The following is a 22,959-nucleotide window of genomic DNA, read 5'->3' as shown; positions in this document are numbered from 1 at the left end:
CGAGTATAATGACTAGCAGCAGATAGTTAGCAGCGAGTATAATAACTAGCAGCAGATAGGTAGCAGCGAGTATAATGACTAGAAGCAGATAGGTAGCGGCGAGTATAATGACTAGCAGCAGATAGGTAGCGGCGAGTATAATAACTAGCAGCAGATAGGTAGCAGCGAGTATAATAACTAGCAGCAGATAGGTAGCAGCGAGTATAATAACTAGCAGCAGATAGGTAGCAGCGAGTATAATGACTAGAAGCAGATAGGTAGCAGCGAGTATAATAACTAGCAGCAGATAGGTAGCAGCGAGTATAATGACTAGAAGCAGATAGGTAGCAGCGAGTATAATGACTAGCAGCAGATAGGTAGCAGCGAGTATAATGACTAGCAGCAGATAGGTAGCAGCGAGTATAATAACTAGCAGCAGATAGGTAGCAGCGAGTATAATGACTAGAAGCAGATAGGTAGCGGCGAGTATAATAACTAGCAGCAGATAGGTAGCAGCGAGTATAATGACTAGCAGCAGATAGGTAGCAGCGAGTATAGTGACTAGCAGCAGATAGGTAGCAGCGAGTATAATGACTAGCAGCAGATAGGTAGCAGCGAGTATAATAACTAGCAGCAGATAGGTAGCAGCGAGTATAATAACTAGCAGCAGATAGGTAGCGGCGAGTATAATAACTAGCAGCAGATAGGTAGCAGCGAGTATAATGACTAGCAGCAGATAGGTAGCAGCGAGTATAATAACTAGCAGCAGATAGGTAGCAGCGAGTATAATAACTAGCAGCAGATAGGCAGCAGCGAGTATAATGACTAGCAGCAGATAGGTAGCAGCGAGTATAGTGACTAGCAGCAGATAGGTAGCAGCGAGTATAATAACTAGCAGCAGACAGGTAGCAGCGAGTATAATGACTAGCAGCAGATAGGTAGCGGCGAGTATAATAACTAGCAGCAGATAGGTAGCAGCGAGTATAATAACTAGCAGCAGATAGGTAGCGGCGAGTATAATAACTAGCAGCAGATAGGTAGCAGCGAGTATAATGACTAGCAGCAGATAGGTAGCAACGAGTATAATAACTAGCAGCAGATAGGTAGCGGCGAGTATAGTGACTAGCAGCAGATAGGTAGCAGCGAGTATAATGACCAGCAGCAGATAGTTAGCAGCGAGTATAATAACTAGCAGCAGATAGGTAGCAGCGAGTATAATAACTAGCAGCAGATAGGTAGCAGCGAGTATAATGACTAGCAGCAGATAGGTAGCAGCGAATATAATAACTAGCAGCAGATAGGTAGCAGCGAGTATAATGACTAGCAGCAGATAGGTAGCAGAGAGTATAATGACTAGCAGCAGATAGGTAGCAACGAGTATAATAACTAGCAGCAGATAGGTAGCGGCGAGTATAGTGACTAGCAGCAGATAGGTAGCAGCGAGTATAATGACCAGCAGCAGATAGTTAGCAGCGAGTATAATAACTAGCAGCAGATAGGTAGCAGCGAGTATAATAACTAGCAGCAGATAGGTAGCAGCGAGTATAATGACCAGCAGCAGATAGGTAGCAGCGAGTATAATGACTAGCAGCAGATAGGTAGCAGCGAATATAATAACTAGCAGCAGATAGGTAGCAGCGAGTATAATGACTAGCAGCAGATAGGTAGCAGCGAGTATAATGACTAGCAGCAGATAGGTAGCAGCGAGTATAATAACTAGCAGCAGATAGGTAGCAGCGAGTATAGTGACTAGCAGCAGATAGGTAGCAGCGAGTATAGTGACTAGCAGCAGATAGGTAGCAGCGAGTATAATAACTAGCAGCAGATAGGTAGCAGCGAGTATAATAACTAGCAGCAGATAGGTAGCAGCGAGTATAATAACTAGCAGCAGATAGGTAGCAGAGAGTATAATAACTAGCAGCAGATAGGTAGCAGCGAGTATAATAACTAGCAGCAGACAGGTAGCAGCGAGTATAATAACTAGCAGCAGATAGGTAGCAGCGAGTATAATAACTAGCAGCAGATAGGTAGCAGCGAGTATAATGACTAGCAGCAGATAGGTAGCAGCGAGTATAATGACTAGCAGCAGATAGGTAGCAGCGAGTATAATGACTAGCAGCAGATAGGTAGCAGCGGGTATAATAACTAGCAGCAGATAGGTAGCAGCGGGTATAATAACTAGCAGCAGATAGGTAGCAGCGAGTATAATAACTAGCAGCAGATAGGTAGCAGCGAGTATAATGACTAGCAGCAGATAGGTAGCAGCGAGTATAATAACTAGCAGCAGATAGGTAGCAGCGAGTATAATAACTAGCAGCAGATAGGTAGCAGCGAGTATAATGACTAGCAGCAGATAGGTAGCAGCGAGTATAATGACTAGCAGCAGATAGGTAGCAGCGAGTATAGTGACTAGCAGCAGATAGGTAGCAGCGAGTATAATAACTAGCAGCAGATAGGTAGCAGCGAGCATAATGACTAGCAGCAGATAGGTAGCAGCGAGTATAGTGACTAGCAGCAGATAGGTAGCAGCGAGTATAATAACTAGCAGCAGATAGGTAGCAGCGAGTATAATAACTAGCAGCAGATAGGTAGCAGCGAGTATAATGACTAGCAGCAGACAGGTAGCAGCGAGTATAATAACTAGCAGCAGATAGGTAGCAGCGAGTATAATAACTAGCAGCAGATAGGTAGCAGCGAGTATAATGACTAGCAGCAGATAGGTAGCGGCGAGTATAATAACTAGCAGCAGATAGGTAGCAGCGAGTATAGTGACTAGCAGCAGATAGGTAGCAGCGAGTATAATAACTAGCAGCAGATAGGTAGCAGCGAGTATAATAACTAGCAGCAGATAGGTAGCAGCGAGTATAATAACTAGCAGCAGATAGGTAGCAGCGAGTATAATGACTAGCAGCAGACAGGTAGCAGCGAGTATAATAACTAGCAGCAGATAGGTAGCAGCGAGTATAATAACTAGCAGCAGATAGGTAGCAGCGAGTATAATGACTAGCAGCAGATAGGTAGCGGCGAGTATAATAACTAGCAGCAGATAGGTAGCGGCGAGTATAGTGACTAGCAGCAGATAGGTAGCAGCGAGTATAATAACTAGCAGCAGATAGGTAGCAGCGAGTATAATAACTAGCAGCAGATAGGTAGCAGCGAGTATAATAACTAGCAGCAGATAGGTAGCGGCGAGTATAATGACTAGCAGCAGACAGGTAGCAGCGAGTATAATAACTAGCAGCAGATAGGTAGCAGCGAGTATAATAACTAGCAGCAGATAGGTAGCAGCGAGTATAATGACTAGCAGCAGATAGGTAGCAGCGAGTATAATGACTAGCAGCAGACAATTGTATATAGGAAATGAAGGTAAAGAGAGAAAAACTTGGTATAAGCTGGCACAGGACTCACCCCAGTCCACCTCCACAACTCCGACGCGTTTCGCCGGAAGCGGCTTTGTCGAGGAGTAAAGTGGACTGGGATGGCCTCGGTATATGTAGTATACATATGCCAATGGGGAGTGAGAGACGCACCTGGTGTGAGACGCCATATAATGTGGACCGGAAAGCCCCTATTTGCGCGTCAGGTCATGTGACCGCATAAGCTCACGCTCCCAGAAACAGGATAACGCGAGAGGAGGGCAGTATAAGCAGGCCCCACTAAAATGGGCGTGTAGTGTACTATTGCGCATGCGCGCCGGCCCCGGTCACTAGAGGGAAAAATGCCTGTGGCTACACCAGGATGGCCGAATGCAGTCGGTGTACAATAAAGAAATAATAATAAAAATAGGGGGATTGAGAGTAGTGAATAAAGAAAATGTGCAGGGTCTGGCTGGATCTAACGAGACAATAACAAAGATATGTGGGGACATTGTATTGATTTGATTACGTGAAAGTGTATGATGAATGAGTGAGTGAGCGGAAATGTGAGGGGGGGAAGGGGGCATGTGCGAACATAAGTGTATGTGTGGAAAGAACCAATATGTGGTATTTAACTATAAATACAGAGAATACTGTGAAAACAGGACAGTGATGGAAGAAAAAATAGTGCATGTGGCACGTATCTATAAGCCACCTACAGATGTCCAGTTAATCCAAAGTACTTACAACAACAGCCGACATAGAGGGACATTTATCAATCTTTGCTTACGGATTATTTTTTTTTTAGTAATTTTTTCCTTACTTTTTTTTTTGCTTATGTGACTTATTTATCACCTGCTTTCAGCCTGTTGATAATTTTCTTTCACGTAAGCAATTTTTCCTTTTTTTACTTTGGTATTAGCTTTTTCTGCTCCATGTTTGAGCTGGAGTAAACTTAGTCAATTTTTTAACCCTGTTGCGACTTTGTTTTTTGCGCAGTTGCGACTGTTGCAGTTAATAAATACCTGACTACCTGTAGTCCATTTTAAAATTATTACTAGGTGGTTAATTTTTGGAAAACTTGCTTTTCTCGCTTTCCAGTCAAAATGTCGCACGAAAAATCGCGTAGTCGCAGTTGCGATAATTTTGCCACAATTATAGTAAAGAAAACCTGACTAAACCCGTTGATAAATGTCCATAATAGAGAGTATCCATCAGATAATACATAACAATGGGAAACAGTGGGGACATGGGAGGGGGAAGAGAAGGAAAGGGAATCTTCCGCCATATTGGATGAGATGAGAGGCAAGATATGTTGGAGACCCTGCAGGAATGAGAAAAAAAATGTAAAATAATGAGAGAAACATGATTAAGCACTAACAAAAAAGGAAAAAGTGGGAATGGCACAGGATAAAGCAACGAGGACGACATCCAGTGAATCAGAAGAGATAAAGCGGATAACATGTAGCATAAACAGAAAACACATAGAATAGTGTAATAGTATAATATAACAATATGATAGTGGTAATATGTGTGTAAAGTATAGGAGAACCATGAGTGATAATGGATGGTACTGTGAAAGTTATAATAGATATAATACGTGCTAAATATAAAACAAGAGGAAAAATACTATATAAGTGTGAACAAGAAAGTAGTGAAGAGAAGGGGAGAAAAGGAAGGGGGAGGGGGGGACACAGGGAGAGGAAAGGGAGGTTTAAAGGGGAGGGGGGGAGGGGAACACTGGGAGAGAAAAAGGGAGGTGGAAGGGAAATGAGGAGGTAGGAGAAATAAAAATAAATGTAATAATAAAAAACAATAAATGATAGATAATGATAGAATTGGGTAGACGAGACTCCATTTTTTTTCTTAAAGACTCCATTTTAATATTCTTGTTTTTCTATATAACTCCTGAATTTTTGGACTTGAGACAATTGGTGTTTTATATTCAAGGCTACAGGAACGGGGGTTGCAGAACTCTTATCTTTTCTTACAGTGCAGCTCTTACAAGCCTTCAACGCTGTCTGGATCTGGAAGGGAAGAAAAGACACTTTTGTGCAGTTTAGTAAGATGTTTCTGCAACTGTATGACATCATCAGTTAGACTGTCAGCTTGCAAGGTCAAAGACTGTGGAAAATAGAGTCCTGTTCTTGGCACACATCCAAACAGAATCTCATAGGGAGACAGTCCTTTCTTCCCCGTAGGAATGTACCTGATAGAGAACAGAGCTAGATTGCAAGCATTCGGGCCATGGTCTGCTTAACTCTTTCATGGCTTTCTGTAGTTTTAACTTAATTGTGCCATTCATCCTCTCCACAGAACCTGAGCTCTGCGGGTTTAAAGGGGTGTGAAAAGCTTAATGTATTCCCACCATGATCATTACATTCTGCATTATTTCCCCTGTGAAGTGAGTGCCTCTGTCTGACTGGATGACCTCTGTTAGGCCAAATCTGGGTATTAGTTCTGTTACCAGCTTCTTTGCAGTATTTTTGGCAGTTGCTGTCTTTACAGGATATACCACCCTGAAAACAGATCTACACACACACTAATACATATTCAAAGGTGCCGCTTTTTGGTAGTTGAATGTAATCTATCTGCAGCCTTTGGAAGGGGTAGAGAGGTCTTGGCTGGTGTTTGCGAGGTGTCTTGACAACCTGTTCTGGATTATTTGGTAGACATTTGGTGCAGGAGGTACAGTACCGCTTTGCAGCAGTTCTGAACCCTGGAGCTAACCAGTGCTTTCCCACGCATCTGATCATTTGACGGGACAGAGAGAGTGACTGTGCCATCTTCATGATACTGGATGTTGGCTAATAGGTCTTTCAGGACATCTTCTCCCAATAGACAGCTTGGGGCAGATTTTGACACCAGGAATCTAGACAAAAAGGTTACTGGGCCTAGTTGAGCTTTGACAGGTTTTGTAAGGGGCAGAGTTGGAGGCAATCCCTCAAATCCTGCTACTGGGATCGTATCGAACCTAACAGATAATAAAAAGGTCAAAAAGACAAACTAGATACTTATAGATAGGAGGCAAAGCTGTTAATCTCATTTAATCCGGCAGGAGTTTTCGTTGCCAAAATTTTGATCCATTTGCATTCCTTTTGAGCAAGAAGAGTTATCCAGTTACCGCCACTTGGGCCAGCATATACCCGGTCGATGCCCCGAACCTGTTAAAGAGTCGAGTCACTACCGTGGTACTCCTTAAAATGCCTCGCCAAAGACTTCTGATAGAATGGATCCGGTCCATCCTTCCCTGCTTTTATGTCTAAGACATGTTCCCTCACGCGTCTACGGAGTTCACATGTTATCATACCAACATAAATGTTGTTGCATGGGCACTTAGCATAGTAAACTACACCTTTGGTTGCACAGTTAATATGGTGGGTTAATTGGTAAGCTTTTGTTCAACTGGCATTTTCAAAGGTTGTATTCTTTTCTATGTTTGCGCATGCAACACATTGACCGCAGTTAAAACAAGCCCACTTGGGTCCCTTTGATCCGAAAAGATGAGATTTATTAGGTCCCTGATGGTAGCTACGAACTAAGGAATCCTTAATGTTTTTGAACCTTCTAAAGGTGACAGAAGGGTTTTTGGGAAGGCATCCAAAAAGTAGCTGGTCAGTCGTGAGTAAGGGCCAATATTTTGCAATCACTTTGTTCATATCTTGGGTCCGTGAATGGTATGTTGTAATAAACCTGACTATGTTGGAATCCTGTTTGTTGATTGGTCTTTTAACCTGTAAGAGGGTATTTCAATCACTCTTCTTAGCTCTATAATATGCCCTAGTCAAACAATTGTCATTATAACCTCTTTCCTTAAAACGTACCTGGAGGTCTTGGGCCTGCTTCTCAGAGTCTGAGGTTTTGGAAAAGATTCGTCATGCGCGAAGATATTGTCCTGTCGGAATGTTATTCACTAGATGTCGTGGGTGTCCATTTGCGTGAAGTATAGTGTTGGCGGAGGTGCTCTTTCGGAAAAGGTCTGTGAAGAGGAAACCATTATCATCCCTTGTGATCTTGACATCAAGGAATTCAGTTGATGTAGCACCTATGTTGGAAATTAGTTTTATGTTTAAATAATTTTGGTTAAGCCTAGTAATTAAGTCTTGTAGCTCAGTAACCGGTCCTTGCCACACTAACAGAATGTCGTCAATATATCGCCACCAATAATGTATATTTTCTATACCTGGGATGGGATCCAAAATAAAAATGTCTCTCTCCCACAGCCCCAGGAACAGGTTGGCATATGAGGGCGCACAAGACGCCCCCATTGACGTGCCCTGGAGCTGCGGGAAGAGAGACTCTTTAAACATAAAAAAAATGTTAGTCAATATATATTCAAGAGCCACTATCAAAAAATTGCATAGGTCAGGATCCAGGGCACTGGAGGATAAGAAGAATCTTACCACTTGTATTCCATCGCTGTGTCGGATGGAGGTGTAGCGTGCCTCTATGTCGCAGGTGGCTATAACCATATCCGGTTCAGGTTGCAGGTTATCTAATTTTCTTAGAACATCGTTAGTGTCTTTTAAGAAGGATGGCAGCATTTCTACAATAGAGGTGAGATGGTAATCAATAAGGCAACATAGCGGTTCACATAGGTTTCCACAGCCAGACACGATAGGTCTACCTGGCGGACACATGGCATTCTTATGTATTTTGGGTAGTAGGTAGATGGAGGACACAGTAGGATTCTTAGGTAGGAGAGCCTCCATTTGTCTGACAGATAAGATACCTTGGTCGACTGCTTGTTTTAAAGTGGGGTTAAACGTAATTTTTTTGTAGCAGTCGCCTTGTCTCAATTGGCGCAGCATCTCCTTTTCTTACATTTTTAGGGGCCACAAACCACATTACCGCCTTTGTCAGAGAGCTTAATGATGACTTTTTTTAAGAATTGGATCTCGCGCAAGGCTTGACGTTGGTGATATTTCAAATTATGATTTTGTATCGTCTCCGGATTTGATTAAATTCCCGAGAGACAAATTTGACAAAAAGGTCAATCTCGGGAAACTGTGTCAACTGTGGAAAATTCTTGGACTTGGGTAGAAGGTGTGTAGGAAACTTACCTGTGGGTTGAGGTTCTTGTTCATCCATGAGTTCAATCAAATTGCATACTGCTTCCTGGTCGGTCCTGGTGGACAGATCAGAATTGGAAGCTTCAATGTTATTATTAAACATCTTTTTAAAGGCTAACTTACGTGCAAAAAGCTGCAAATCTTTGATTGTGGTAAAGCGATCAAATTTCACTGTCGGTCAAAATGTAAGCCCTAGACTCAATACGCTCATTTTGCGCGAGATCCAATCCTTAAAAAATGTCATCATTAAGCCATCTGACAAAGGCGGTAATGTGGTGTTGTGGCCCATACAAATGTATGAAAAGGAGATGCTGCGCCAATTGAGACAAGGCGACTGCTACAAAAAACTTACATTTAACCCCACTTTAGCATTTTTATCTGAATTAAACACCATTTTAAACCAAGGTATCTTATCTGTCAGACAAATGGAGGCTCTCCTAGCTAAGAATCCTACTGTATCCTCCATCTACCTACTACCCAAAATACATAAGAATGCCATGTGTCCGCCAGGTAGACCTATCATGTCTGGCTGTGGAAACCTATGTGAACCGCTATGTTGCCTTATTGATTACCATCTCACCTCTATTGTAGAAACGCTACCATCCTTCTTAAAAGACACTAATGATGTTCTAAGAAAATTAGATAACCTGCAACCTGAACCGGATATGGTTAGAGCCACCTGCGACGTAGAGGCACTCTACACCTCCATCCGACAAAGCGATGGAATAAGAGCGGTAAGATTCTTCTTATCCTCCAGTGCTCTGGATCCTGACCTATGCAATTTTTTGATAGTGGCTCTTGAATATATCTTGACACACAATTTTTTTATGTTTAAAGAGTCTCTCTTCCTGCCTCTCCAGGGCATGGCAATGGGGGGCGTCTTGTGCGCCCTCATATGCCAACATGTTCCTGGGGCTGTGGGAGAGAGAGATTTTTATTTTGGATCCCATCCCAGGTATAGAAAATATACATTATTGGTGGCGATATATTGATGACATTCTGTTAGTGTGGCAAGGACCGGTTACTGAGCTACAAGACTTAATTACTAGGCTTAACCAAAATGATTTAAACATAAAACTAACTTCCAACATAGGTGCCACATCAACTGAATTCCTTGATGTCAAGATCACAAGGGATGATAATGGTTTCCTCTCCACAGACCTTTTCCGAAAGAGCACCTCCGCCAACACTATACTTCACGCAAATGGACACCCACGACATCTAGTGAATAACATTCCGACTGGACAATATCTACGCGAATGACGCATCTGTTCCAAAACCTCAGACTTTGAGAAGCAGGCCCAAGACCTCCAGGTACGTTTTAAGGAAAGAGGTTATAATGACAATTGTTTGACGTGGGAATATGATAGTGCTAAGAAGAGTGATCGAAATACCCTCTTACAGGTTAAAGGACCAATCAACAAACAGGATTCCAACACCGTCAGGTTTATTACAACATACCATTCACAGACCCAAGATATGAACAAAGCGATTGCAAAATTTTGGCCCTTACTCACGACTGACCAGGTCCTTCTTGGATGCCTTCCCAAAAACCCTTCTGTCACCTTTAGAAGGTCCAAAAACATTAAGGATTCCTTAGTTCGTAGCTACCATCAGGGACCTAATCTCATCTTTTCGGATCAAAGGGACCCAAGTGGGGTTGTTTTAACTGCGGTCAATGTGTTGCATGCGCAAACATAGAAAAGAATACAACCTTTGAAAATGCCAGTGGAACAAAATCTTACAAAATAACCCACCATATTAACTGTGCAACCAAAGGTGTAGTTTACTATGCTAAGTGCCCATGCAACAAAATTTATGTTGGTATGACAACACATGAACTCCGTAGACTCGTGAGGGATCATGTCTTAGACATAAAAGCAAGGAAGGATGGACCGGATCCATTCTATCAGAAGTCTTTGGCGAGGCATTTTAAGGAGTACCACGGTAGTGACTTGTCTCTTACAGGTTTGGGGCATTGACCGGGTATGTGCTGGCCCACGTGGTGGTAACTGGAAAACTCTTCTTGCTCAAAAGGAATGCAAATGGATCGGAATTTTGGGAACGAAAACTCCTGCCGGATTAAATGAGATTAACAGCTTTGCCTCCTATCTGTAAGTATCTAGTTTGTCTTTTTGACCTTTTTATTATCTATCATTTATTATTTTTTATTACATTTATTTTTATTCCTCCCCCTCTCCCTTCCACCTCCCTTTTTCTCTCCCAGTGTTCCCCTCCCCCCTTTCCCCCATTGTTATGTATTATCTGATGCATACTCACTATGTCGGCTGTTGTTGTAAGTACTTTGGATTAACTGGACATCTGTAGGTGGCTTATAGATACGTGCCACATGCACAATTTTTTCTTCCATCACTGTCCTGTTTTCACAATATTTTCTGTATTTAAAGTTAAATGGGGGGCCCCCCACTTTATAATACATGCTGATCTCTATACTACTAATATATGTACACTGTATACCTATCACCTATGTATGAGATGCATGCCCTGTGTATAAATGTGCTGTCACGTATTACATGCCTACAAGCTATATTGATTTTTCACCCCTCTATTCATCATTTTTATTGTAATTTATTATTTATTCTTTTTACTATTATTTTCATCTATTCACCTTGTTTTCATACCCTTTCAAGCCAGCCCAATCACACATCCACATATTGGTTCTTTCCACACATACACTTATGTTCTCACATGCCCCCTTCCCCCCCTCACATTTCGCTCTCCGAAATCCCATTGTTGCTCCTTCCCTTCTGAGCCCTCTAGTGCACCCACAAAGCCCTTTACATCCACATATGAGGTATTTCCTTACTCAAGAGAAATTGGGTTACAATGTTTGGGGGCTTATTCTCCTCTTACCCCTTGTAAAAATAAAAAAAATATGGGTCTACGAGAACATGTTAGTGTAAAAAATGAAGAGATTGAATTTGTGCCTCCACTTTGCTGCTATTCCTGTGAAACACCTAAAGGGTTAACATACTTTCTGAATGCCATTTTGAATATTTTGAGGGGTGCAGTTTTCAAAATGGGGTCCATTATGGGGTATTTCTAACATAAAGACCCTCAAATTCACTTAAAACTAAACTGGTCCATGAAAAATTCAGATTTTAAAATTTACTTGGGAAATTGCTGCTGAACTTTGAAGCCTCCGATGTCTTCAAAAAATAAAAATCTCAACTTTATGACGCCAACATAAAGGAGACATATTGTATATGTGAATTAATATATAATTTATCTGGTATGTCTATTTTCCTTACAAGCAGAGAGCTTCAAAGTTATAAAAATGCAAAATTTTGGAATTTTTCACCAATAAATGATACAAGTATTGACAAAAATTTACCACCAACATAAAGTAGAATATGTCACGAAAAAACAATCTCGGAATCAAATTCATAAGTACAAGCATCAGAGTTATTAATGCTTAAAGTGACAGTGGTCAGAATTCCAAAAAATGCTCTGGTCCTTAAAGGTCAAAATGGGCTCAGTCCCCAAGGGATTAAGAAAAAACAACAACAAAATTTTTATTTTAAAGAACACTCCCCCACAATCCCTCGGTAACTATTAAATCAAAGAAAACGCTGGTCATCGTAGTAGTCCACCAAATCTGAAGTAGTCCACAGGATACACGGATCTGAAATGAGAAGAAAAAAAAATGGGTTAGTACATTTAGGGAGAAAAAAGTGGTAAAAAATGGAATAAACACACACACACACACACACACACATATATATATATATATATCGCACATTTTTTTCCACAGCTGCGAGTTGTTGTGAGGTTACAAAGTGCTGTTCTGAAGTCATTAATTGGTTTTTGCTTATCTGAGCCAAATTTATCAACCCCCTGTGATAGTATAATAAATATGTCACACATAAGCAAAACCAAAAAGAAAACGACAACAGAACTCGCTTACCATAACGAGATGTCTCCCCTCCCCCAACCATTACACCTCCTACACTACAGGACTGTTCACACCTGACAGGAAGGGCTCATCCATTCATGCTGTGTTACCTCCTCCTCCCTGTACAATGACCTCTGCACAGGTCACAGAGCAAGCCCAGAAAAGGAGTCACTAGGGTCCCCTCCAGTCTATTGTTTCCTATGATTATTTGGGGGGGGGGGGGGGCACATATTTCTAAATGCTGTTATAAGCAGAAAAATCTCTGGTGAACATTCCCTAGAGTCAGTGCCTGGAGTGACCCTAAAAAGAAGGAAACTATAAAGGGGGGATCATCTCCTCTCCTCTGTATTCTCTTCTGGGGTCAGGTGACCATCAAAAACTGCAGCAAAACTTCATGTGTGTTTCCAACCTAATAATATTTTATACATTTCCCATAATCCATTTTTATCCCAACAGAAAATTCCAGTAAGAATTCTGAGGGAAACTTCATGTTATCCCTGAATGATAAAGGAGAAGATGAAGATATGATGGAGCGCTCCTCAGGAGAAGACCTCCTTACCCCTAATGTCCATCCAGATCTATCCTGTAATAATCCACCTGATCATGAGGAACCTTCTCCTGACCAACCACACATTGTTACCACAAGGACAGATCAGGAACATGGGAAAGGTTTATATTGTGAGGAATGTGGGAAAGAGTTTACAAGAAGATCAAAACTTGTTAGACACAGAAAAAGTCATATAGGAAAGAAGCAGTACGTGTTTGAGGAACGGTGTATAACACAATCACATCTTACTGTACATGAGAGAATTCATACAGGAGAGATGCCATATTCATGTTCAGAATGTGGGAAATGTTTTAAATGTAAATCACATCTTGTTAGACATGAGATAATTCACACAGGAGAGAAGCCATATTCATGTTCACAATGTGGAACATGTTTTACAAGAAAATCATCTGTTGTTAGACATATGAGAACTCACACAAGGGAGAAGCCATATTCAGAATGTGGGAAATATTTTACAAGAAAATCACAGGTTGTTAGACATGAGAGAATTCACACAGGAGAGAAGCCATATTCTTGTTCAGAATGTGAGAAATGTTTTAGATACAAGTCAGATCTTGTTATACATGAGAGAATTCACACAGGAGAGAAGCCATATTCATGTTCTGAATGTGGGAAATGTTTTACCTGTAAATCACAGCTTGTTGTACATGAGAGAATTCACACAGGAGAGAAGCCATATTCATGTTCAGAATGTGAGAAATGTTTTAGAAGTAAGTCAGATCTTGTTATGCATGAGAGAATTCACACAGGAGAGAAGCCATATTCATGTTCAGAATGTGATAAATGTTTTATCAGTAAAAAACAGCTTGTTAAACATGAGAGAATTCACACAGGAGAGAAGCCATATTCATGTTCAGAATGTGGTAAAGGTTTTATCAGTAAATCACAGCTTGTTATACATGAGAAAATTCACACAGGAGAGAAGCCATATTCATGCTCAGAATGTGGGAAATGTTTTCTAAGTAAGGCAGAGCTTGTTACACATGAGAGAATTCACACAGGAGAGAAGCCATATTCATGTTCAGAATGTGGTAAATATTTTGCAAGAAAATCAGAGCTTGTTATACATGAGAGAATTCACACAGGAGAGAAGCCATATTCATGTTCAGAATGTGGAAAATGGTTTAAATGTAAATCATATCTTGTTATACATGAGAGAACTCACACAGGAGAGAAGCCATATTCATGTTCAGAATGTGGTAAATGTTTTATATGTAAGTCAAAACTTGTTAAACATAAGAGAATTCACACAGGAGAGAAGCCATATTCATGTTCAGAATGTGCTAAATGTTTTATAAGTAAGTCAGAGCTTGTTATACATGAGAGAATTCACACAGGAGAGAAGCCATATTCATGTTCAGAATGTGGTAAATGTTTTATAAATAAATCAGAGCTTGTTAAACATGAGAGAATTCACACAGGAGAGAAGCCATATTCATGTTCAGAATGTGGGAAATGTTTTGCAAGAAAATCAGAGCTTGTTATACATGAGAGAATTCACACAGGAGAGAAGTCATATTCATGTTCAGAATGTGGTAAATGTTTTAAACAAAATTCACATCTTTCAATTCATAAGAGAAGTCATACAGGAGAGAAGCCATATTCATGTTCAGAATGTGGAAAATGGTTTAAACTTAAATACTGTCTTGTTATACATGAGAGAACTCACACTGGAGAGAAGCCATATTCATGTTCAGAATGTGGGAAATGTTTTATAAGAAAATCATGTCTTGTTATACATGAGAGAATTCACACGGGAGAGGAGCCATATTCATGTTCAGAATGTGGGAAATGTTTTCTAAGCAAATCATGTCTTGTTATACATGAGAGAATTCACACGGGAGAGAAGCCATATTCATGTTCAGAATGTGAGAAATGTTTTATGAGTAAATCACAACTTTCCAGACATGAGAGAACTCACACAGGAGAGAAGCCATATTCATGTTCAAAATGTGGGAAATGTTTTACACGAAAATCAAACCTTGTTATACATGAGAGAATTCACACATGAGAGGAACGATATTCATGTTCAGAATGTAGCAAATGTTTTAGAAATCAATCCAAACACTGGAGACTGATAGATGAAATAATAAATTATAAAAATCTAATAATATGGAGAATGGAAATCTGAGATCACAGGTAACAGTAAAATGTGATGTTTTTAAGTTCTGTTGTGAGAATTAACCCCTTCATGACCCAGCCCATTTTCATCTTCATGACCTGGGCATTTTTTGAAAATCTGACCACTGTCACTTTAAACATTAATAACTCTGATGCTTTTACTTATCATTCTGATTCCGAGATTGTTTTTTCGTGACATATTCTACTTTATGTTATTGGTAACATTTCACTGATATTTGTATCCTTTCTTGGTAAAAAATCTAAAAATTTCATGAAAATTTTGAAAATTTAGCATTTTTCTAACTTTGAAAGTCTCTGCTTGAAAGGAAAATGGATATTCCAAATAAATTACATATTGATTCACATATACAATATGTCTACTTTGTGTTTGCATAAAACAATTGACAAGTTTTTACTTTTGGAAGACGCCAGAGGCTTCAAAGTTCTGCAGCAATTTTCCAATTTTTCTCAAGATTTTCAAAATCGTAATTTTTCAGGGCCCAGTTCAGGTTGGAAGTGGATTTTAAGGGTCTTCATATTAGAAATACCCCATAAATGACCCCATTATAAAAACTGCACCCCCAAAGTATTCAAAATGACATTCAGTAAGTGTTTTAACCCTTTAGGTGTTTCACAGGAATAGCAGCAAAGTGAAGGAGAAAATTCTAAATCTTCATTTTTTACACTCGCATTTTCTTGTAGACCCAATTTTTTAATTTTTACAAGGGGTAAAAGGAGAGAAATCACCCTAAAATTTGTAACCCAATTTCTCTTGAGTAAGGAAATACCTCATATATCTATGTTAAGTGTTCGGCGGGCGCAGTAGAGGGCTCAGAAGGGAAGGAGCGACAGTGGGATTTTGGAGAGTGAGTTTTTCTGAAAGGGTTTTTGGGGGGCATGTCCCATTTAGGAAGCCCCTATGGTGCCAGAACAGTGGACCCCCCCCCCCCCCACATGTGATCCCATTTTGGAAACTATACCCCTCATGGAATTTAATAAGGGGTGCAGTGAGCATTTACACCCCACTGGCGTTTGACAGATATTTGAAACAGTGGACTGTGCAAATCAAGAATTTTATTTTTCATTTTCACAGACCACTGTTCCAAAAATCTGTCATACACCAGTGGGGTGTAAATTCTCACTGCACCCCTTATTACATTCCATGAGGGGTGTAGTTTCCAAAATGGGGTCACATATGGATATTTATTGTTTTGCGTTTGTCAGAACCGCTGTAACAATCAGCCACCCCTGTGCAAATCACCTCAAATGTACATGGCGCACTCTCCCTTCTGGGCCTTGTTGTGCGCCCCCAGAGCACTTTGCGCCCACATATGGGGTATCTCCGTAGTCGGGAGAAATTGCGTTACAAATTTAGAGGGTCTTTTTTCCCTTTTACCTCTTGTGAAAATGAAGTATAGGGCAACACCAGCATGCCAGTGTAAAAAATTTATTTTTTTACACTAACATGCTGGTTTAGACCCCAACTTCACCTTTTCATAAGGGGTTAAAGAAGAAAAAGCCCCCCAAAATTTGTAAGGCAATTTCTCCCAAGTACGGCGATACCCCATATGTGTCCCAAAACTGTTGCCCTGAAATACGACAGGGCTCCAAAGTGAGAGAGCGCCATGCGCATTTGAGGCCTGAATTAGGGATTTGCATAGGGGTGGACATAGGGGTATTCTATGCCAATGATTCCCAAACAGGGTGCCTCCAGCTGTTGCAAAACTCCAAGCATGCCTGGACAGTCAATGGCTGTCCGGCAATACTGGGAGTTGTTATTTTGCAACAGCTGGAGGCTCCGTTTTGGAAACAGTAGCGTACCAGACGTTTTTCATTTATTTGGGGGGGGGGGGGGCTGTGTAGGGATATGTGTATATGTAGTGTTTTTTACTTTTTATTTTAGGTTAGTGTTAGTGTAGTGTAGTGTTTCTAGGGTACAGTCACATGGGCAGAGGTTCACAGCAAGTTTGCCGCTGGAAGTTTGAGCTGCAGCGCAAAATTTGCGCCATCTCAAACTTGCAGCACTCACTGTAAACCTCCGCCCATGTGAGTGTACCCTGTACATTCACATTGGGGGGAGGGGGCAAACATCCAGCTGTTGCAAACTCCGAGCATGCCCTTTGGCTGTCCGTGCATGCTGGGAGTTGTAGTTTTGCAACAGCTGGAGGAACACTGGTTTGGAAACACTAAGTTAAGTAATAAACTTTCAAGTGTTTTGCAACCAAACTTAGTGTTTCCAAACCAGTGTGCCTCCAGCTGTTGCAAAACTAAAACACCCAGCATGCATGGCCTGTCAGTGCATACTGGGAGTTATAGTTTTGCAACAATTGCAACAGCTGGAGGCACTGAGGTAGGAAACGGACAATGTTTCCCAACTAGTGTGCCTCCAGTTGTTGCAAAACTACAACTCCCAGCATGCCCAGACTGCCCAGGCATGCTGGAAGTTGTAGTTCGGCAATATCTGAAGGATCAGATGTTGCCGAACTACAACTTCCAGCATGCTTGGGCAGTCTGGGCATGCTGGGAGTTGTAGTTTTGCAACATCTGGAGGTCCACAGTTTGGAGACCACTGTATAATGGTCTCCAATCTGTGCTCTTCCAGATGTTAGAGAACTACAACTACCAGCATGCCTGGCCAGACTGAGCATGCTGAGATTTGTAGTTTTGCAACATCTGGAAGAGCACAGATTGGAGACCAATATACAGTGGTCTCCAAACTGAGGACTTCCAGATGTTGCAAAACTACAACTCCCAGCATGCCCAGAAAGCCAAAGGCTGTCTGGGCATGCTGGGAGTTGCAGTTTTGAAACTCCCAGAGGCAGCAGTGAGATCGCTTTACGGCGATCTCACTGCTGCCAATGAAGATGCCGCACTGCTGCCGGAAACTCACCTCCGAGACGCAGCGCCGCCGGGACCGCCTGGAGGACGCCACTCGCCGCCGGGACCGCTTGGGACACCGCTCGGACGGGTAAGTGACGCCGGGGGATGGGTCAGGGACACTTAGCAGAGCGGTGTGTGTCCCGATCCCCGTGATCGGGAATCACACACCGCGCTGCTAAGTATTTTCATAGCGAAACGCTGCTATCAGCTAGTCAGATTTGACCAGCTGATAGCAGCGATCGCTGGGGGGGGGATGAAACCCCCCGTGGTCGCACGGTAAGATGGCTGGCTATCAGTGATAGCCACCATCTTTCCCGGCGCTGCGGGATGCCGAGAGTAGCGGCAAAAATGTTCATGACGTACCTGCATGTCATGGGTCGGGAACACCTTGCCACCCATGACGTACAGGTATGTCATAGGTCGGGAAGGGGTTAACCCTTGAATAAACTTCATAATGAAACCTAAGCAGAAGCTAAAGCCAACATCATCTCTTGGTGATCAGCACCTGGGGTCATGTGACCTTTGTAGGCAAATAACGGTAATGGGAAGTAATATGTAATGCTATTGTGTATCATTAAGTAGTGACTTGTAGCTCTACACTACAGTATGATTGGATGATTTCTATGGATGATAATGATTGGTGATTACTATGTATTACCTCGGCCTCATTTCCATTAGAAATATTACTGATTGTATCTCATGTGTCACTTCTGTCCTATCAGGATCAGGACACTTCTGTGTTGTCACCAAGAACCCTTAGGCCGGGGTCACACACAGGATTTTGGTCATATTGGGGGAGATTTATCATTGTTTTCCTGTGCAATTCTTTTGCTGTTGTGCGCCGAATTTATCAAAAAGGCGCAAGGACTTTAATAAATATTGTGCAAACATAAATTCACCTCACACACCGCTGTGAGCCGCCAAATTGGAAGGTTCCTTTTTATTAGTTTAATTTCATAATTACAAACAACATACAATTTTTTCCATTTCTTTCTTTTTCTTACCACTATAGAAAAATTCCTCAAATTTCTGCACCAACTTAACCCATTCTTTCCTTTCTGGTGTTACACATGAAATCCATTTTCTCAAAATATTAATCTTGGCTAAACACAGTAACTTCAGGATTAATTCTTTATATTTTACATTCCCAATGTTTAAATCAATACAAACCCTATAGTCCACTTCTATTTTTTCTTATAGACCCCTCCAAAATTTTAGAATTTTTGAGCAATCCCATAACATGTGTCAGACCTGCTTCTCCATCATTACATTTTGGACAGTTCGATTGCAGCCTAACCCCCCATCTTTTTTAACCTGACCGGCGAGTAATGCAGGAGGTGGATAATTTTAAATTGAGAAAACTTATGATTATTATTTATTGAAGATTTTTTTTATATTTTGATAAACCAAATCCAATTCCTCCTCTCCATACCCTCCTATATCTCTATTCCACTGCGTCTTACTCTTAAACCCCAACATTTTCTGTCTTTCACTTGTAATTAATTTATATACTTTACCCCAAATCTTTTTACCCCAAATCTTTTTACCCCCTTGGTGCCCTAACAAAACTTTTATAACCTTGTGTTCTTCTATTTTTAATCTCTCGTTACCCTTTTCTTTCCTAAATGCGTTCCACAATTGAATATATCCCCAAAAATGTCTCCCTGTATCCAGAAAAAAATTCCTGTGCTAATCTTTCCCATCTCACCACCATAATGGGGTGAAGTGAAAACTCCCCTTAAGGACCTAAGTAATTTTGGCCTTAACCCTTTAAGGACCCGGGGTTTATCAGATTTTGCATTTTTGTTTTTTTCCTCCTTACCTTTAATAAATCATAACTCTTTCCATTTTGCACCTAAAAATCCATATGATGGCTTATTTTTTGCACCACCAATTCCACTTTGCAGTGACATCAGTCATTGTACCCAAAAAATCTACGGCAAAACGGAAAACAAAATCATTGTGAGACAAAATTGAAAAAAAACACACCATTTTGTAACTTTTGGGGGCTTCCGTTTCTACACAGTGCATTTTTCGGTAGAAATGACCCCTTCTCTTTATTCTGTAGATCCATACGGTTAAAATGATCCCCTACTTATATAGGTTTGATTTTGTCGTATTTCTGGAAAAAATCATAACTACATGCAGGAAAATGTATACGTTTAAAATTGTCATCTTCTGACCCCTATAACTTAATTTTTTCACGTACAGGGCGGTATGAGGGCTCATTTTTTGCGCCGTGATCTGAAGTTTTTAGCGGTACCATTTATGCATTGATAAGACTTATTGATCGCTTTTTATAAATTTTTTTAGCAATTTTTTAGACGCCATTGACCATGCAGTTTAATTAACAATATATTTGTAACGCCGAGCACTCCGGGTCCCGCTCCTCCCCTGGAGCTCTCGCAGCGTTCTGATCTTGCTTGAAGCACCCCGGTCAGATTCGCTGACCGGGAGCGCTGCTCCGTGTCTCCCGGCCGGGATGCGATCCGCACGGCGGGGCGTGCCTGCCCGCGGGTCACATCCCGTTCCATTCACCTGTCCCGTCCTCCTGCTTAGTCCCGGTGCGCGCGCCGGGTCTCTCAGATTTAAAGGGCCAGTGCACCATTAATTGGTGCCTGGTCCAATCAGTTCCAATCACTCCCTACACATATAAACCCACTTCCCCTTCCTGTCCTTGCCAGATCTTGTTGCCCTAGTGCCCCGAGAAAGCGTTTTGTGTGTATCACTAGCCTGTGTATCCAGACCCTTTGCCGTTGCCCCTGACTACGAACCATTGCCGCCTGCCTTGACCTTTTGCTACGTCCGACCTTGCCTTCACCTGTCTCAGCTGTCAGTGAGGTCAAGTCGCTATCAGGGGATACGAACTGGGAGTTACCGCCGCAGCAAGTCCATCCCGCCTTGCGGCGGGCTCTGGTGAAAACCAGTAACTTCTTAGAACCGATCCCCTGGTACGGCCCACGTCATCGCCTCACTGACACAGAGGATCCACTGTCCACATACCAGTCTGGTTCCTGACAATATTTTAATAATTCGGACATTTCCGCACGCAGCGATACCACATATGTTTAATTTTTATTTACACAGTTTTTTTTTTATGGGAAAAGGGGGGTGATTCAAACTTTTATTAGGGAAGGGGTTAAATGATCTTTATTCACTTTTTTTTTTGCAATGTTATAGCTCCCATAGGGAGCTATAACACTGCACACACGGATCTTTTACATTGATCAATGGTTTCTCCTAGAAAACCATTGATCAATAATTCTGCTGCTTGACTGCTCATGCCTGGATCTCAGGCACTGAGCAGTCATTCAGCAATCGGACACCAGGAGGAAGGTAAAGGGACCCTCCTGCGGTGTCTTAGCTGTTCGGGATGCCGCGATTTCGGCACAGACATCCCAAACAGCCCCCTGAGCTAACCTGCAATCATTTACTTTCCCTTTAGATGCAGCGTTCAACTTTGAACGCCGCGTCTAAAGGGTTAATAGCGCGCAGCACTGTGATCAGTGCCGCGCGCTATTAGCCACGGGTCCCAGAGATTGTTAGAGGCTGGGCCCGACCCGCTACACCGTGGCCCCTCGTTATAGAATGGGAGCAGACTCATGATGTACCGGTATGTCATGGGTCCTTAAGAGGTTAAGGACAGAGCCATTTTTTGCAAATGTGACCTGTGTCAGTTTATGCAGTAATAACTCTGGGATGCTTTTACTTATCATACTGATTCTGAGATTGTATTTATTTTTTTTTTGCGACATACTCTATGTTGGTGGTAAATTTTTGTCAGTACTTGCATAATTTCTTAGCGAAAAATGCCATAATTTCATAAAAATTTTAAAAATTTAGCATTTTTCTAATTTTAAAACTCTCTGCTTGTAAAGAAAATGGACATGCCAAATAAATTATACATTGATTCACATATACAATCTGTCTACTTTATGTTGGTATCATAAAGTTGACATGTTTTTACTTCTTGAAGACATTAGGGGGTTTCGAAGTTTAGCAGCAATTTTCAAGAAAATTTCAAAATCTGAAGTTTTCAGGGACCAGTTCAGTTTTGAAGTGAATTTGAGGACCTTTAAGTCATAAATCCCCCATAAATTAACCCATTATGAAAACTTTACACTAGGACAATTCGGAGTCGAGAGTACGGAATTGGATGGCGTACTCGCCAACAGAAGAATTACCCTGGACCAGGTTCAGCAGGGCAGTCTCGGCAGAAGAGGCTCGGGCTGGTTCCTCAAAGACACTTCGAATCTCCGCGAAGAAAGAGTGTACAGAGGCAGTGACAGGATCATTGCGGTCCCAGAGCGGTGTGGCCCATGACAGGGCTTTCCCAGACAGGAGGCTGACCATGAAAGCCAACTTTGACCTTTCAGTTGGAAATTGGTCCGACATCATCTCCATATGCAGGGAACATTGCAAGAGAAAACCACGGCAAAGTTTAGAGTCCCCATCAAACTTGTCCGGCAATGATAAACGGAAGCTGGATGTGGCCACTCACTGCGGAGGAGGTGCAGGAACTGGCGGAGGAGATTGTTGCTGGAGCTGTGGTAGAAGCTGCTGTAGCATCACAGTCAGTTGAGACAGCTGGTGGCCTTGTTGCGCTATCTGTTGCGACTGCTGGGCGACCACCGTGGTAAGGTCAGCGACAACTGGCAGCGGGACCTCAGCGGGATCCATGGCCGGATCTACTGTCAGGATTCGGCAGGCTGGAGGTGGATCCTCTGTGTCAGAGAGGGATTGGCGTGGACCGTGTCGGTGGACCGATTCTAAGTTGCTACTGGTTTTCACCAGAGCCCGCCGCAAAGCGGGATGGACTTGCAGCGGCGGTAGCAACCAGGTCGTATCCACCGGCAACGGCTCAACCTCTCTGACTGCTGAGATAGGCGTGGTACAAGGGATTAGACAAGAGCAGAGTTGGACGTAGCAGAAGGTCATGGCAGGCAGCAAGGATCGTAGTCAGGGGCAACGGCAAGAGGTCTGGAACACAGGCTAGGAACATACAAGGAACGCTTTCACTGGCACAATGGCCACAAGATCCGGCGAGGGAGTGCAGGGGAAGTGAGG

At 42.0% G+C, this 22,959-nt stretch overlaps 1 protein-coding gene across 1 annotated transcript in view; it reads left to right on the top strand.

The window, feature by feature from the left end:
* The window catches only part of LOC130351779 (zinc finger protein 271-like), a gene marked incomplete at its 5' end in the record, with an annotated part of 54,304 nt that extends 38,576 nt beyond the window's left edge, over positions 1 to 15,728 (top strand). The window contains 1 exon segment of the mRNA XM_056554936.1: positions 12,780 to 15,728. Within this exon segment, the coding sequence (XP_056410911.1) occupies positions 12,780 to 14,902 (2,123 nt within the window). The 3' untranslated portion in view covers positions 14,903 to 15,728.
* Positions 15,729 to 22,959: the final 7,231 nt, after the last annotated feature.

This window comes from Hyla sarda, unplaced genomic scaffold (genome assembly GCF_029499605.1).
Source record: "Hyla sarda isolate aHylSar1 unplaced genomic scaffold, aHylSar1.hap1 scaffold_997, whole genome shotgun sequence".
Classification (NCBI taxonomy): domain Eukaryota; kingdom Metazoa; phylum Chordata; class Amphibia; order Anura; family Hylidae; genus Hyla; species Hyla sarda.
This window is presented reverse-complemented; position numbering and strand designations above follow the sequence as displayed.